Source organism: Oncorhynchus gorbuscha, linkage group LG25 (assembly GCF_021184085.1).
Source record: "Oncorhynchus gorbuscha isolate QuinsamMale2020 ecotype Even-year linkage group LG25, OgorEven_v1.0, whole genome shotgun sequence".
NCBI classification, from domain to species: Eukaryota; Metazoa; Chordata; class Actinopteri; order Salmoniformes; family Salmonidae; genus Oncorhynchus; species Oncorhynchus gorbuscha.
The window spans coordinates 39,287,292-39,304,813 of record NC_060197.1 but is presented as its reverse complement, the minus strand read 5'-3'; the positions used below and the strand labels follow the sequence as shown (position 1 = coordinate 39,304,813).

The following is a 17,522-nucleotide window of genomic DNA, read 5'->3' as shown; positions in this document are numbered from 1 at the left end:
CATATTTATTATAGTTTTTTTGTGCTTTGGGAAGTTGGTCCCTACAAAAGGGGGGGACCACATGCGGCCGCCAGTTGCCCATCCCTGGTTTAGGCCTTCTCTGTATTCCCATTCCTCCCATACTATCTGTCTTTCACCCACAGCTAAGATGTGGGTTTTAGGCTCTTAAAAAAAAATAACCATCATTTAACTAGGCAAGTCAGTTTAAGAACAAATTCTTATTTTCAATGATGGCCAAGGAATAGTGGGTTAACTGCCTGTTCAGGGGCAGAACTGACAGATTTGTACCTTGTCAGCTCAGGGGTTCGAACTTACAACCTTATGGTTACTAGTCCAACGCTCTAACCACTAGGCTACCCTTTACGCTAGCACGCACAATTCCAAAGGGGCTGTCCACGACATAGAATGTGATTATATATACATCATGTACTGTAGCCTATTGTAGCTCTGTGGGTGCATGGTTATATTATTGACTACGGATGCAGTTCCAAGACTGCACCTGCTTGGGTTCTGATAGTAAACGTGGAAAAGGTGACGCTGTGGTCCATGGACCGTGTAATATGATTGTGAGACTGATGAGGTACAGCTGTTGCCTGACGACTCTCCTTTATTTGAATTCCTCTGCTCTATCAATCGCTACATAGGTTCAGTCTGAAACGGACATCCTAGAAGTGGTTTGTGTGATTTAAGAATAAAATGAGGGGCGTCGGTACAAAACAAATTAATCAGCGATTGGAAAATCTCTAACAAATCTGACCAATCAGTGTATCAAAGCTGATAACGTCATCATGTAGGCAGGCTCTGGCGGCCATGTGCTTAATATGAGCAGCTGATATATACATATAAGAACACTTGTTTCAGTCCACGCATTAACCACTGTTTGAGGAGCACGTTCTCCCTGCGCGACAGGTGATATTCCACCCAAACGCTCTATGCCAAGGGCTCAAGAACCTTGTTCCTACAGCTACCAAGTGCTTTAATTTGGAAAACCAAGTGAATTCTGTTTGGGAACATCGATAGCAACATGTTTTCACAACTAAACATATTTCACTGAACTGCTGACACCCCCCGTCTGAGCGCTCTAGAAAGGAATACATGAGAGAGAGGAGGAGATAGAAACGCATGGTGGTGAGATATCCTGTATAGCTAAAGGTAATGTGTCACCTAATTAATACAAACATCCCTTATTACTAGGCTATTCAAAATCAAATATAAGCCTTTTTGCGCAATCATTGAACCAACCGCATCAGCTAGACCTGTACATGTTCTCCCGGACTCAACGGATATAAAGTTTGAAGCGTAGCATAAGGTAACCAGTCCATCCAGTATGGATAATAATACAGTCTATCACTCAAAGGTGATTACTAGAATTTGTTCAATGTTGGAGCATCGGCTAGAGACCAAATACATCTTAAATGAGTTTTGTTTTATGTTTAATATGCTGTAGGCTATTTATTGTATAAAGGAACAATGCACATTTGAATTCAGTTTTCTGGGGGAGGCCTATGCAGGAACTCTAATATGTGTATAGGTGTTTTGAATGAATCATCACCTTAGAAAGCGCTGTACATTTAGTTGTATTGGGCTATGAAACATCTATAATAAACATGTTTTGTACTCAGTGAGATAGGCCTGTTTTGATGATAAGTGTTTGATGTGATTTTCGATGGCATTTGCATTGATGTCAGAATGGTGATGGGGACAATAGAGCCATGAGCACCAGGCCATTAGGTCCTGATGGTTGTTAGTGACTTGTGCACTCTGGACATGGTTGGTAGTACCCAAGAGGAGATTATGTGGCAATAATATGGTTACCAAAACAGCCCTACTCTGGCCCAACCCATAGGTTTCTGGGACCAATCAGAACAGTCAATGTGTTTCCATTCTAGACATGGTCAGGGAGGGAGGCAAATCCAGATTTATTTTGGAGAAGAAACAGTTGGTAGGAATGATGTGGATGGGTAGCCAGGCAACAACACCTGTGTCCCAGTGATCAGTGATAGCGAGTTGGTTGTCTGTTACTGATTATTTCCTGTTAGTGTCTACCTATGCCTATAATACTAATCATTTCTATATTATATGTCTGATTCAGTGTCCATGTAAATTGGAAATGGTTTATGACAGAACTGTAGTTTGTATTGTAATGTATGGCTGTTGAGTTTGGTTTCTGTGACATTAGTGAGTCTAATGGCAGGGATCATCAACTAAATTCAGCCGCAAGACAATTGATGTAATTTTTTTATTGAGCGGATGGTCAGGGGGCGGATGGTCAGGGGGCGGATGGTCAGGGGGCCGACGGTCAGGGGGCCGACGGTCAGGGGGTGGATGGTCAGGGGGCCGATGGTCAGGGGGCGGATGGTCAGGGGGGCGGATGGTCAGGGGGCCGGAACATAATTACCAATAACTTGTAGATGCAAATTGACCGCAAGAAGCCCAAACAGATAACATTTGACTAAAATAATAATTTCAAGATCACATGTCTCTCTATAATGCATTGGAATACTTGGAAACAGTTTTCCAAAATGTACAAATCACCTGGAGATGATTTCCTGTTTTTCATTAGTCTTGCATGTCCAACATTGAAAAAAAATATTTTTAATTAAAATAATAATAATTTGAAAACTTGGGTTGCCAAATAAACCCCCCAGCGGGCCAATTTCGGCCGGCAGGCCACCAGTTGTGGAACCCTGGTCTATGGCGTTTGAAACTAAGTCTGAGCCTTCTGTGACGTTAGTGAGTCTATACAAGTATGTGGTGTTTGATACTGTGTGGGTAGTTTATTCAGTGAGGAGCTGAAACAGTTACAGTATTACCGGTGGCAGACAGCCTTGCTGTCGAGTGAAGGGGCTGACTGGGCAGATAGCTTGAGTCCGTCTGGCTGTTTGAGCTGCTGTCTATCTTCCCTCTGACAGACTATTCCTCAGGGTCTCAGAAAAAATCCATGGTGTCTTGTATATTAATGTCCCCAAAGAGTTGAGTGAGACCTGCCTATAGCTTAAGTTAAAAATATATATATATATTAACTCTATTTAGACAGTTATGAAATGCTTTGCACAGAGACTTGTATCTAAATCTGGCTTTAGGACCTTTTTCTCAGACCATCAACTTGACGGTACACATCGCTTCTCTATTTGTTGAACTACACAACATGTGGTTGGTTAGTGAGGCTAAATGTCATGTGTAATGAAGGTGCTGGTGCACCAACTGTTGCAGAGCAGAAATATTAAACATGCAATTAATTAAGAGGCATTTAATGAATTCTACAGCACGGCTGGAGAACTCGCCTCCTGACATGTCATTATGGAATCAGAGATTCATAAATGATGTGCCGGAAAATGTGTAGCCTAAAGCGTAATACAACTGAAAACAGAAACCCCCCCCAAAATCCTACATTTTGCGAGCATTGCTCACAATTAAATCAAGAATTCAATTCAATTTCAAGGATGCCATATAATGATGAATACCACAAACTACACTATTGAGAAGGTTACTTTGTTCTTATTCTCACTGAAACTTGCAAATTAAGCACCAACCACTTGCCTGTCAAGTTGTGACTGTTCAGCATGTGGGGGTGTGCAGCAGACCGTTATCAACAATGACAGTTTAAACATAATTCACTATGCGACAGACCAGTTCCACTTCAATGACTCTCTGTCTCATGTTGTCCTGTTGTGTGTCTGTTTCCCTTCACCAAGTCATTAGAATAAATGCATGTCTTTCAGTAAGGACCTCGTGTGCTCTCTGGAGCTTTCAATGTCTTCTTGGTACTTGTCATTTGACCACAGGGTGAAAGAGAGCACACCATTTCCTTGTCAATGCCCTGACAGCCAACCAACAGACACAGAACATGCACACATGTGCACAGACATACACTTCCGCACGCACGCGCGCGCAAACCGAAAAGCAAACTGCCATGCGTCTATAATTGGTCCCCCATTAAATGACCAAAATTATGTGGACATCTGCTCGTCGAACATCTCATTACGAAATCATGGGCATTAATATGGAGTCGGTCCACCCTTTGCTGCTGTAACAGCCTCCACTCTTCTGGGAAGGCTTTCCACTAGATGTTGGAACATTGCTGCAGGGACTTGGGCACTGATGTTGGGCGATTAGGCCTCTGGCTCCCAGTCAGCGTTCTAATTCATCCCAAAGGTGTTCGGTGGGGTTGAGGTCAGGGCTCTGTGCAGGCCAGTCAAGATCTTCCACAATGATCTCGACAAACCATTTCTGTATGGACCTTGCTTTGTGCATAGGGATGTTTAAACAGGAAAGGGCTTTCCCCAAACTTTTGCCACAAAGTTGGAAGCACAGAATTTTCTAGAATGTCATTGTATGCTGTAGTGTTAAGATCTCCCTTCACTGAAACTAAGGGGCCTAGCCCAAACCATGACAAACAGCCACAGAACATTATTCCTCCTCCACCAAACTTTACAGTAGGAACTATGCATTTGAGCAGGAAGCGTTCTCCTGGCATCCGCCTAACCCAGATTAGTCCGTCAGACTGCCAGATGGTGAAGCGTGATTCATCACTTCAGAGAACGCGTTTCCACTGCTCCAGAGTCCAATGGGGAGAGCTTTACACCACTCCAGCCGACGCTTTGCATTGCGTATGGTGATCTTAGGCTTGTGCGCGGCTCCTTGGCCATGGAAACCCATTTCATGAAGCCCGACGAGCAGTTATTGTTCTGACGTTGCTTCCAGGGGCAGTTTTGAACTCAGTAGTGAGTTTTGCAAAGGAGGATAAACACCTTTTACACCCTACGCGCTTCAGCACTTGGCAGTCCCGTTCTGTGAGCTTGTGTGGCCTACCACTTCACGGCTGAGCCGTTGTTGCTCTCAGACGTTTCCACTTCACAACAACAGCACTTATTGTTGACCGGGGCAGCTCTAGCAGTTCAGAAATTTTATGAACTGACTTGTTGGAAAGGTGGCATCCTATGACGGTGCCACGTTGAAAGTCACTGAGCTCTTCAGTAAGGCCATTCTATTGTGTGTGTGTGTGTTTGTCTATGGAGATTGCATGGCTGTGTTCTCGATTTTCTACACCTGTCAGCTAACGGGTGTGGCTGAAATAGCAAAATCCAATCGTTTGAAGGGGTGTCCACATACTTTTGTATATTTAGTGCACTTCGATGAGATAATACAATCACAGAGACTTTCGCATGTCACATATTCAGTTTCTCTCTTTCTGATTGCCCTTTGAAGACATCAGAGGATAGTGTTTCCATCAATTCCACTTCCATCAAACACTGTAGAGGGAGACAGGGATAAGACAGCCTGACTTGAGCTCTATTTCTATATTTAAATATATCAAGTCAGGCTCTCTTATCCCCGTCTCTCTCTATAGCACTTCACTCTTATGTGAAATGCCAATATTGCATTGAGATGAGGAAAGGCTCCAGGCTCTGAGTACCTTAAGCCAGTGGACCCATCCAGTGTATGAAGTGCTTACAAATGTCGGCCCCTTTTTTTTATAGATGGGTTCTCCACACAGTTCCTTTTCCCACTACTTTGTAATCCACCCAACTGATCATATGAAAATAGGGGGAACATTTCTGAAGAAGCAATTTCGTAAACACTACTATGACACAAACCAGTTTGGTTCTAAATTGCATGGTGACAAATGTACTATTTGAATTCTTATGGAATCATTAAAGCAGGAATTATGCTGTGACTTTTTGTTTTCCAAAGCAAATTAAATGATACAGGATGTGTAAGGAAATGGGTATTTTAGAGATGTTATAGAGGTGTGGTAATGAGCCAGTGTGTGTGTGTGTGTGTGATGGGGAACAGTGTACTTTGCATATGCTTAACAAAAAACACGTGTCTGCATAATGCCTTTTAGATAAAAACAGATATGGTAGTTACATGATGGTTCCGTGACTTATTTACCATTTCAAAAGCACTATAGACATGACTAACAAGGTGTTGCTCAATGAAAAATCAACATAGACTTTGATGGTATTTGTGTCATTTGTGCCTCGATCGAGTGGCCATTACCAAATCCTGAACTGCTAATGGATAGTGTATGATATTACAATATCCATTCGGCAACATAAAACACTGCTGTCAACTTCAAAGGTGGTCGTTTCAGTGCACTCCGGTGGACGGAGAATTATCACTGCTGCTGCCTGTCTCCGATGAATCAAGGTGGCTGGAACCTGTCAGGGGAAGACGAGGTGAGTGATGGAGAAATAAATAGTAACGGGTGAGAGGGCATGATTAGAGGGAGACAATCAGAGCAAGGCAGAGAGAGTGGGAGAGACAGACAGACAATCAGAGAAACAGACAGACAGTGGAGTCTGCTGAGTGGAAGTATGGCTCATAATAATGGCTGATATGGAGAGAACATATGAAAATCATTTGTGTTTGATACAATTCCATTTACTCCATTCCAGACATGATGATCCATCTTCCCCTCACTCAGCAACCTCCACTACAGACAGCCCAAATCCTTCCAAACTTCATTACCCAAACAAAGCTACACCTTCCTCGATGCTGTCCCAACGATGTGTTTTAAAAGGATGGTGGACTGACTAGAGATGGCAGCAACTTAGACTAATGTCGCGCTGCCATCCACAGGGGACTTTCGAAATGGGAAAGGGGGATACCTTGTCAGTTGTACAACTGAATACCTTCAGCTGAAATGTGTCTTCCACATTTAACCCAAACCCTCTGAATCAGAGAGGTGCGGGGGGCTGCCATAATCGACATCCAAGTCTTCAGGGCCCAGGGAACCGGGGGTGCCTTGCTCAGGGGTAGAACTACAGATTTATACCTGGTCAGGTCGGGGATTCAAACCAGCAACCTTTCGGTTACTGGCCCAATGCTACAACCACTAGGCTACCTGCCGCATGGACATGATGTTGCGTCGACCTTTTGGAGTTTCCCTCACTGTCCACCAGGGGGCACTAGCTCCCATTGACACCCTGTAGTAAGTAAACTGTGGTTATTTTAGAGTAGTCACAAAGATTAGACTTTTTGTGTTGGCCAGAAATCAGCACTGGTTTTGTTGATGTAGGGAATTGTCTTCTATTATCTGTCTCCCACTCAAATACAGTAGAGTCATCACCGACCGGTGTGTTCAATATCACATCCAAATCCATGTTTATTCGTCACGTACATAGAGCAGGTATAAATGATGTCTACTTGCAAGCTCCCTTTAACAATACGGTACAGATATCAATATATTCAACAACAAAAACATAAATACTACTATACATTAGTAACTGAATACAATGAACATAATAGGACACATGGATCGGGTAGAAGAATGTTCTATTCGTCACCGGTAATGGCGTTGAACCGTCTGACGGTGTCCCCTGGGAGATATGTCTACTGTCATGTGTCTCAAAACTGAGGTTTCATTCACTGGGTTCTATGGGAGATATTGACCTGCTGCTGTTACTTTGCTCTCTTTCACAGCCTTTCTCTTTCCCTCTGATATACACCCTTTGCATGTCACTTTCTCCTGCTGTTCCTGTCTCTTCTGTCTGTCTCTATCTCTGTTTGTCTCTGTCTGTCTCCTCCGTCTCTTCTGTCTCCTCCGTCTCTGTCTGTCTCCTCCGTCTCTGTCTGTCTCCTCCGTCTCTTCTGTCTATCTCTCTCTGTCTCTGTTTGTGTCTGTCTCCTGTGTCTGTCTCCTCTGTCTCTCTGTCTCCTCTATCTCTGTCTGTGTTTGTCTCATCTTTTCTCTCGCAGTCATTTTCTCTCTGCCCTCTCCCTCATATATTCATTTACACCATGTGTCTTCTTCCTGTAGTCTCTCTCGCTCTCTCTCTTGCACTCTCTCTCCTATCATTGCTAGACAATGCTTATCCAGCTGTCCATCTCCTCCCCTCCCTTTCTCGCTTTCTCTCTCCCTCCTACATTCATCAATATCTGTTTCGCTGAGTGTTCAGAGAACATGCGTGGCATGAATTTTATTACTGCCTTTGAATGCTTTACGTCAATCTTCCCCCTCAAAACGCTACGAACATACACGCACGCATGCAGACACACACGCAGTCTTGCACTATTTTGATATCAGCCTCGGTATTCTGTATGGATGCACACGTGACTGTCAGTCGCTTAGTATAAAATCATCTGCAAAATGGGATATTAATTTATATCTCTTTTAATAAATGGAAAACTGGCATTCAAACGGAATGTCATATTCCAGCCACAAATGCAATTATATTCCTGCTTTCTTATGACTGGGCCCGTTAGCTGTTCTGTTGGTTGGGGAGTGGAGGAGAGGGTGGTGGAAAGAGGGAGAGGGGGGGGGGTCTGTTCAGTCTTTATCCTGTTCGTGTGTAGACCGCTTTGAACATCTTAATTCTGTTCAGCTAGGTGTCAAAGGAGCCTCTCCGCCTCTCACATCCGGCTGTAATTGGACGAGGAGAGAGGCGACCTCACATAGGTGCACTCACACACTCGAACAAAAACAAGCTAGGTTATACAGATGTCATTTCCCCTTATGACTATTCAGTCTTGTACAAACACTACAGGGAATTCATAGGTCATGTCGGTGTGACGACTGGGAAATACGAAGGCGACATGGAATTATAGCTTGCTGTGATCATGTGACCTCAATTACCTTTTTGTTCCATTAGGGTGCAGAGAGACAGTGATACCTCAATATTTAATCAGAAGCTGTCGAAGGAAGACTCTAGGCCGAATGTTTTCTTGTCTATGAAATAATCCCAAACTGGTTGATGAACAGCTATACAAAACAACAATTGATGCATCAACCTTGTCTTTTCAATGTAAACTATTAAATACAATTCTTGCCACAAAAATAATGCGCAATATACGGGGAATTCAACAGTCAGCCCTGTTCAGACTCTGTCATGAGGAAACAGAATCATCTGATCCCTTTTGGTGATGTCCTTCGATGGCTCGCTTTTGGAGTCAGGTCCAGGAGTGGTTGTTAAGTCATAATGTCTGTGTTCAGATGGACCTACAAACAGTACTGTTAGGAGATCTGAACAACCACCATCAATCAATGGGGAAATATGATTATTCTCTTAGATAAAGTTTATTTTCTTTTTTTTTTTTTACAAATGGTCCAAATGGAGAGGTTCAAGACCCTCGTAAGACATCACAGAAAAATATAAATAAATAGTAAAATGGTAGTGTACTGGGAAATATTGGTTAGTCTGTAGACATCTGAGGATTAGAATTAAGATTAGTGTACTGTATATGTAATCGTAGTAAGTATCAGCAGAAGACGTATTGTTGTCCATCCATTCGCTTACTCCAATCAATTGAAGGGTGGTAATGTCTTTAAAAAAAAATTAAGAACTAGGTGGATTAGAAATAATGCAAACAATTACTTTGAAAGAACCCATGATCTATCTGCAATGTTGACGCTGATCTGCCCCATGGGGTAGCTACATCTAATGAAACCTCAGAGCTCTTAGAGGCAGAACTCTTCTGCTGTTTTGGTTGGAGTTCCTTTAGGGACTATGCCAGTGATTGCTCTTTGTGTTTTCTTACAGGCTTCCTGGACTCAAAGAAAAATGGCGGTGTAGCAGGGAAGAGCTCAAACCAAAAGCCAGTGATTTACATGGACTTGTTCAGCCTGGGTGTAACGATGAAATAATCACCCCTCTATCCACACAGACACAGAATGGTGAGGGTGCAGAATTCACCGCAACACTTCTTACCACACACCACTCCTGAGTGTGCCATTGGACCAGCTGGGACGGACCAGACAGAACAGGGCAGAACAACTCCCAATCACTCCAGAGTTCTCTCCAACAGGACATTGTAATCAATCCCAAGGAATGTTCTCCCTTGGCCAAGTTTTGAGTGATACCCAGAAACCTTGCCTGATTTTAATTAAAGAAAATACTCCTAAGAACCACTTACAAACAGATGGGTAATAAGATGTGAGTTTATTTGTGAATGAATATGGAATGTTAAGTGTTTGGCTGCCAAGAATTCATTGTTTCAGCCTCCTAAATTGCTTCAGTGCCCTTATCGGTTGGTTGAGGAGCTGGGTTCTATAATTAGAAATCCCTGGGAAACATGAGCACTGAGAGAGACTCGAGGACTCTGATTTAGGTCAGATTAACCCCATCTATGGACCTTGAGATAAGAGAATAACATTGAACAGATATTACGTTCTCTTCAGGGCCGCACCTACAGTATACAAAGAATGAGGATCTCCCCTGCTCCTGCTGCTCTTTCCTCCCTCCTTTTTGACCCCTTTCTTTAAAGGAGTTTAACAGAGACCCATGGTACTTTACACTAAAGCAACACTTTGGCGGTAACGAAGAGCCAGCTAAGCACATTGAGACGTGTACTATATTCTATAATGTGACATAGAGACTCATAGATTTGGCCGGTGGTAACTTGTGGGAAAAGACACCGGTTGGAATGTGGTTTTAACCAATCAGCATTCAGGATTAGACCCAGCTGTTGTATAAAAAATGATATACACAAAGTCAGATCTTAACTCTCAGTAGGAGAAACCCAAAATTGAGGTAAACTGGACAAAATGGACAACATGGCTGCCAATGGGACCAGCAACTACCCAGCATACCCCACCGACTTCCCCTACAACTCCAGCCTAGACTATGAGGACTACGACCAGGAACCTGACTCCAGCAAGATCATCATCCCCTCCATCTACGCCCTGGTCTGCTGCGTGGGTCTAACAGGCAACACCATGGTTATCTATGTTATCCTTAAGTACGCCAAGATGAAAACCGCCACCAATATTTATATATTGAATCTGGCAATTGCAGATGAACTGTTTATGTTGAGTGTGCCGTTTCTGGCGACCTCGGCGGCTGTACGTCATTGGCCATTTGGCTCGCTCATGTGCCGTCTGGTGTTGAGCGTGGATGGCATTAACATGTTTACGTCCATCTTCTGTCTGACGGTGTTGAGCGTGGATCGATACGTGGCCGTGGTTCACCCTATCAAGGCTGCCCGCTACCGCCGACCGACAGTTGCCAAAGTAGTCAACGTCTGCGTGTGGGGCCTCTCGCTCCTCGTCATCCTCCCCATTATAATTTTTGCCGACACGGTCCCGGCGCAGGACGGCGGTGTGGACTGCAACTTTCTGTGGCCTGAGGCAGCGTGGTCGGAGGCGTTCGTGGTCTACACCTTCCTGCTCGGCTTCCTGCTTCCTGTGGGCGCAATCTGCCTCTGTTACTGCCTGATGGTGGCGCGCATGCGGGCGGTCGGGCTGAAAGCCGGTTGGCTGCAGCGGCGACGCTCTGAGAAAAAGATCACACGGATGGTGGTGTGTGTGGTGGCGGTTTTTGTCCTCTGCTGGATGCCTTTCTACATCGTCCAGCTGGTCAGCGTGTTCCACCACCCTCCCAACCCCATGGTCACCCAACTCTTCGTCATCCTAAGTTATGCCAACAGCGGCGCCAACCCGATCCTCTATGGCTTTGTGTCGGATAACTTCCGCCGGTCGTTCCAGAGGATTGTGTGTTTCCGTTGGTTGGAGTCTGGGCTGGACTGTGAACAGGTGGACTACCGTGCTGTAGCCCTGAAGAGACAGGCCACCAATGGACAAAAAGACTTCCCTAAAGAGTGTCTGGCATCTGATATGGTGTTCCGGAATGGAACATATACCTCACGCACTACTACATTGTGACAGGGACAAGGTGTTGTGGATGGAACCCCACACTGAGAGTGATAGGGAAGCAACGAATGACAATGAATAAAACCACACATGAACAATGACGGAGGCCAGTTTTGATAAGGACCAATTCAAAATATGAAATAAATGTATGTTCTCTCACTATATGCTGTGACCATTAAACGAGCACAATTTAATTTCATACCACAGCATTGTTGAATACTCTTTTCTGATTGGCTGGAAGGGCAATCTAGAATGGGCATTAAACAAGATCAAGACGCAGTATAAAGCACTGCACAAGCTACAAAGTTACAGAAAGCTAAACTAGCAACCACACAAACCGATTACTGGATACAAATGTAAACGCAGGTCCAACGAGAACCTAGCTAGCTAGCATTCATTTGTTTTTGCAGAGACATCTGATGACCTAACGTGGTTAATGATGGAATGAACATGAATTTCTATGCTGTCAAATCCACATGTTTCTAGTTTGACCTGTTTCCAGTCACTGATATTGATTTAGGTTGTCATATTGGCAGGTTTGCTAGCAACAAATTATTTAGCTAGCTTCTAGCCTTGTGTTTGATATGCAATGCGATCTCCTCGTAAAAAAAAAAGAAGGAAAGGTGCCCCTACGAGAAGGGAAACTCTTCTCTGCCAGGCAAAAATCACACATCATCAGCTCATTGTTATGGATGTATCCAAATGAATGTCAGTAGAAAACCGCTTAAACACAAATGTGGCTACTTTTCTGTTAATTCTGGCTGCAGATGTTGACGTGACTGTGTTAGTTAGACGTGGTTGGCTAGCTAGAAAGCAAGGGATACGAACGTTAACAGACGGCATGGAAATAAAAATAAATACAAATAACAATGGGTCTTGTCCATAGATATAGAACAAAAACAATGAACAACAGCGATAGAACTACGACCAGATTTAGTGGAAAGATGAAAGTATGAAATCACTTACCAAAATGAAAATATCATGATTGTTATTTATATCGATGAATGTGTGCTTTAATATTGTTTGTTGGAAACTGTGGTATAAGCGGGATAAACTCCTCCGTTCTGTACATTACCTCTGCCTCATCCCCGCTGCATTATTTCCAAGGTAATGTACAGAACGTCGGCGTTTATCCCAACGCATCGCACAGGAGAATGTACGCACAAAATGGAGACTTTAGATGTCAGGGTGTGGGTTGACTTGAAGCCAAGTCAGGACAACGACTTCTCGTATTGAAGTGGTGCAGCTATGACGAGTTCACGATTTTGACTTTGCATTGGTCTTTTAGCTGGAGTTTACAGTACATATGTTTGTTTGACCTGTGTCTGCCTGTCTGTAAATCTATTGTATCTGCTATATATTAAATAACTCATTTATTTGTTTATTTATTTTGGGGGGTTTATCATATTGTTACATTTTTTTTATTAAACTAGGCCAAACCCTGTGCTTGGCTTAAGTACATGGACAATAATTGAGTAACTGACAGGCTCATTTGCCACAGAGGTCAAGTCTCTGAATCATTCTAGGGGTTAAAAAGTATTCATGCCAAAAGTCTCTGAGTGTTTGCTGTGTTCTCTGTTTCTTTCACTTGTTCAAACAAGCTCAGACAAGCTGCCCAAAGGGACAACTGTAAATAGCCAAGATGAAATAAATGTTGCATTTGGACCTGCGCTTATCCTGTTACAACAAGAATTGTATACACACACACACATTATTTCAGCAACCAATCTGTACAATCATTTTCTCAAGGTTCTGTATCATCGGTGAGGTCTGTCCAATTGATTTGCCTTGCGTCGCTTATGGAATGATATCGCCGTGGAGACGTCACAATGAATGAATGAGACTGTGTCTGGTGATTAACCCCGTGAGGTATGGACCAACAGGTCGACCTGGCCAATCAGGAAACTTTATCCACATTACCACTATCTCCTCCATCCAACAGGTGACATCACTGTATCTAATCTAGATAGTTAAGCCATGACAGCAGAGCCAAACCTTGTCCACACACACACACACTCTTTAAATCACTCCTCCAGATGGCCCCGTTTAGCGTGTGATTAGTTTTGCTGCTGATTCAATGAGACCAACTCTGTTTGGATGGATTCTATATAAAGTGCCTCAGCGTTTTGGACAAGCACCGCAGTGACTCTTCACCTGTGTGTTCTGTCATAATCAGGACCCTACGTCCAGTTTATGACAATGTCACGCAGAGGTTATGACTAGGGCCAGGAGTTTTTCCTGGTCAACACGTTGCTCCGAACGTCACATTTCAAAGTGTTTCTGACAACCTGGGTTATCTCATATCATTCTGTTTCTCCAAACGTCAAATCTTGAAGTTGCTCTTAATGTCAAATTTAGAAGGTTAAGGGTTAAGGCTCTGGATAGGGTTAAAACATTAAGTTAGGCACTCATTCCAATTGGTTAAGTTAAGGGATAATTTTTGGGATAGGGTTAAAACATTAAGTTAGGCACTCATTCCGAATGGTTAAGTTAAGGGATAAGGTTTGGGATAGGGTTAAAACATTAAGTTAGGCACTCATTCCGAATGGTTAAGTTAAGGGATAAGGTTTGGGATAGGGTTAAAACATTAAGTTAGGCTCTCATTCCGAATGGTTAAGTTAAGGGATAAGGTTTGGGATAGGGTTAAAACATTAAGTTAGGCACTCATTCCGAATGGTTAAGTTAAGGGATAAGGTTTGGGATAGGGTTAAAACATTAAGTTAGGCACTCATTCCGAATGGTTAAGTTAAGGGATAAGGTTTGGGATAGGGTTAAAACATTAAGTTAGGCACTCATTCCGAATGGTTAAGTTAAGGGATAAGGTTTGGGATAGGGTTAAAACATTAAGTTAGGCACTCATTCCGAATGGTTAAGTTAAGGGATAAGGTTTGGGATAGGGTTAAAACATTAAGTTAGGCACTCATTCCGAATGGTTAAGTTAAGGGATAAGGTTTGGGATAGGGTTAAAACATGAAGTTAGGCACTCATTCCGAATGGTTAAGTTAAGGGATAAGGTTTGGGATAGGGATAAAACATTAAGTTAGGCACTCATTCCGAATGGTTAAGTTAAGGGATAAGGTTTGGGATAGGGATAAAACATTAAGTTAGGCACTCATTCCGAATGGTTAAGTTAAGGGATAAGGTTTGGGATAGGGATAAAACCCCCAAAACTAAAATCGAATGTCCACCAATGGGATTGAACACACAACCTACTTGATGCTAATAGCTCTCACTGTTGCCCCTTGTGGACGGTTTTGCAGGCATTTCCCGATGTCCTCAGGACATGGATAGAGGTCCAATTTATACGTTTCTCTTGAGCAATCTGCCTAGGAAAAACTCATGGATCCAGTGATGACTCGAAAATAAGGCCTGGCATTATTTATGACCAAGTAACCTGACCAGGAAAAACTCCTGACCGTGTAGCCATAATGCCTGCATAAACATGACGTAGAGCTATACATGTAATGGGCGTCAATGACTACATATGTTGCGTATCTGGTCTACGCCCCCCCCCATTCATCTATGGTGAAGCATGATTCCCCGTTTGATGTTGAGAATAAAGTCTGTGAGACCAGGCAGCTTCCATATGTTACACACGGCTCTACAATGAAAGTGAATAACAACGAGGAGAGTAACAAATTGCTGCTTGCGGGAAAACACAAATCAAATGCACGTCAGGTTCAGAGTGCTCTCACAGTGCTCTCACGTTGTAGACAATGGAAGGAGAGACAGGCTGCAATAGAATGTGAGGTACGTTACATGAGAACCGCATGATTCAATTCAATTGAAAAGGGTCGGTTTCAATAACAATTACTTTTAAAGCCAGCTTTATATTGGTCATTGACAGTTCTGTTACTGAATGCCCTTTAGTAAACATATTTTTCAATTTTTAAGTCATTTTCAGTCTTTCAGACAACTCCAAGATGGGGTCACAACAAATATAGACTCAAGTATTGTAATTCAGCCTCTAAACCCAACAATCTCCCTAATCAATACAGAAATATCTCACGAAAAAGTTAAGAGACATCCCTTAAGATGAAAACATGTTACATAATTTATTTGAAGTTGTTTTCAGCCTTCCCAACAACTCTCCAGGGGATCACAACTCGGGTATTGATCTAACGGTGTTCGTCTGTTGAAAGAGAGTCGGACCAAAATGTGGCGTGGTGGTTACTCATGTTCTTTAATGATAAAAACAACGATACATGAAATAACTAAATATATACAAAACAACAAACGAAACGCGAAAACCTATACAGCCTATCTTGTGACTACAAACACAGAGACAGGAACAATCACCCACAAAAAACACAGTGAAACCCAGGCTACCTAAATATGGTTCCCAATCAGAGACAACGAGAATCACCTGACTCTGATTGAGAACCGCCTAAGGCAGCCAAGCCCATACAACACCCCTACTCAGCCGCAATCCCAATGCCTACTAAAACCCCAATACGAAACACAACAAAATAAACCCATGTCACAAGTTTGCTTACTTCCAGATTCTCTCAATCAATTAATAAATATGTGAGGAAACATATTAGTCACATGACCCAGTTAAAGCATAACAAGCAGAACAAAGGAGAACACTGATTATAAACTGGGTAGTTCGAGACCTGAATGCTGATTGGCTAACAGCCGTGGTATATCAGACCGTATACCGGATATGAGATGAACACTGATTAGACCACATTGAATCCAAATAAGTACAGAATGCCCTCCAAGCATATATACATGTACTGTACACTAAGATGCAGGGGCGCAACCTTCACTGGGGACAGGGGACAGGGGACTTGGGCTTTTGCGGTGACCGTATTACCGTCACACCGGCGGTCATGAGTCTTTATTAAGGTGGTCAAATACCACATGACCATTTAGTCTTGGTATTTAGGCTTCTCCCAGCTCTGATGCTGCTACTGGTCATTAGTAGCCTACCAAACTTGCTAACTGCCTGGTACTCAGCACTCTATTGTCCCTCTAATCACTCTGATATCAATGCAAAATCGTTTCAAACACCTCATGAGAGCCCATGAGCTCATGTTGGGGAAGGTAGGAATCAGGCGCAGAGAGCAGAGGGTTCACGGAGAAATGCACTTTAATCCGGCACAAAATGGTCATGACCAAAACACAGGGTTGAAAACACAGACTAACCCAAACACAGGGTGGAAAACACAGACCAACCCAAAACACAGACCAACCCAAACACAGGGTGGAAAACACAGACCAACCCAAAACACAGACGAACCCAAACACAGGGTGGAAAACACAGACCAACCCAAAACACAGGGTGGAAAACACTAACCAACCCAAAACACAGGGCGGAAAACACAGACCAACCCAAAACACAGGGCGGAAAACACAGACGAACCCAAAACACAGGGCGGAAAACACAGACCAACCCAAAACACAGGGTGGAAAACACAGACCAACCCAAACACAGACCAACCCAAAACACAGGGTGGAAAACACAGACCAACCCAAAACACAGGGTGGAAAACACTGACCAACCCAAGCACAGGGTGGAAAACACTGACCAACCCAAAACACAGACCAGCCCAAAACACAGGGTGGAAAACACTGACCAACCCAAAACACAGACCAGCCCAAAACACAGGGTGGAAAACACTGACCAACCCAAGCACAGGGTGGAAAACACTGACCAACCCAAAACACAGGGTGGAAAACACTGACCAACCCAAGCACAGGGTGGAAAACACAGATCAACCCAAACACAGGGTGGAAAACACTGACCAACCCAAAACACAGACCAGCCCAAAACACAGGGTGGAAAACACTGACCAACCCAAGCACAGGGTGGAAAACACTGACCAACCCAAAACACAGGGTGGAAAACACTGACCAACCCAAGCACAGGGTGGAAAACACAGACCAACCCAAAACACAGGGTGGAAAACACAGATCAACCCAA

General features: G+C 43.4%; 1 protein-coding gene across 3 annotated transcripts in view; it reads left to right on the top strand.

The window, feature by feature from the left end:
• Nucleotides 1-11,751, top strand: part of LOC124014223 (somatostatin receptor type 1-like) — a 12,786-nt gene extending 1,035 nt beyond the window's left edge. Inside the window, exons 1-3 of one of the 3 annotated variants that reach the window (XM_046329014.1) lie at nucleotides 870-1,152; nucleotides 6,085-6,182; nucleotides 9,486-11,751. In XM_046329014.1, coding sequence (XP_046184970.1) covers nucleotides 10,490-11,605 — 1,116 coding nt within the window. In that variant the 5' untranslated portion in view covers nucleotides 870-1,152; nucleotides 6,085-6,182; nucleotides 9,486-10,489 and the 3' untranslated portion in view covers nucleotides 11,606-11,751. Of the gene's footprint in view, nucleotides 1-869; nucleotides 1,153-6,084; nucleotides 6,183-9,485 lie in introns of those variants that run through there. The other 2 variants (XM_046329015.1, XM_046329012.1) reach the window with 2 other exon arrangements.
• The last annotated feature ends 5,771 nt before the right edge of the window (nucleotides 11,752-17,522 follow it).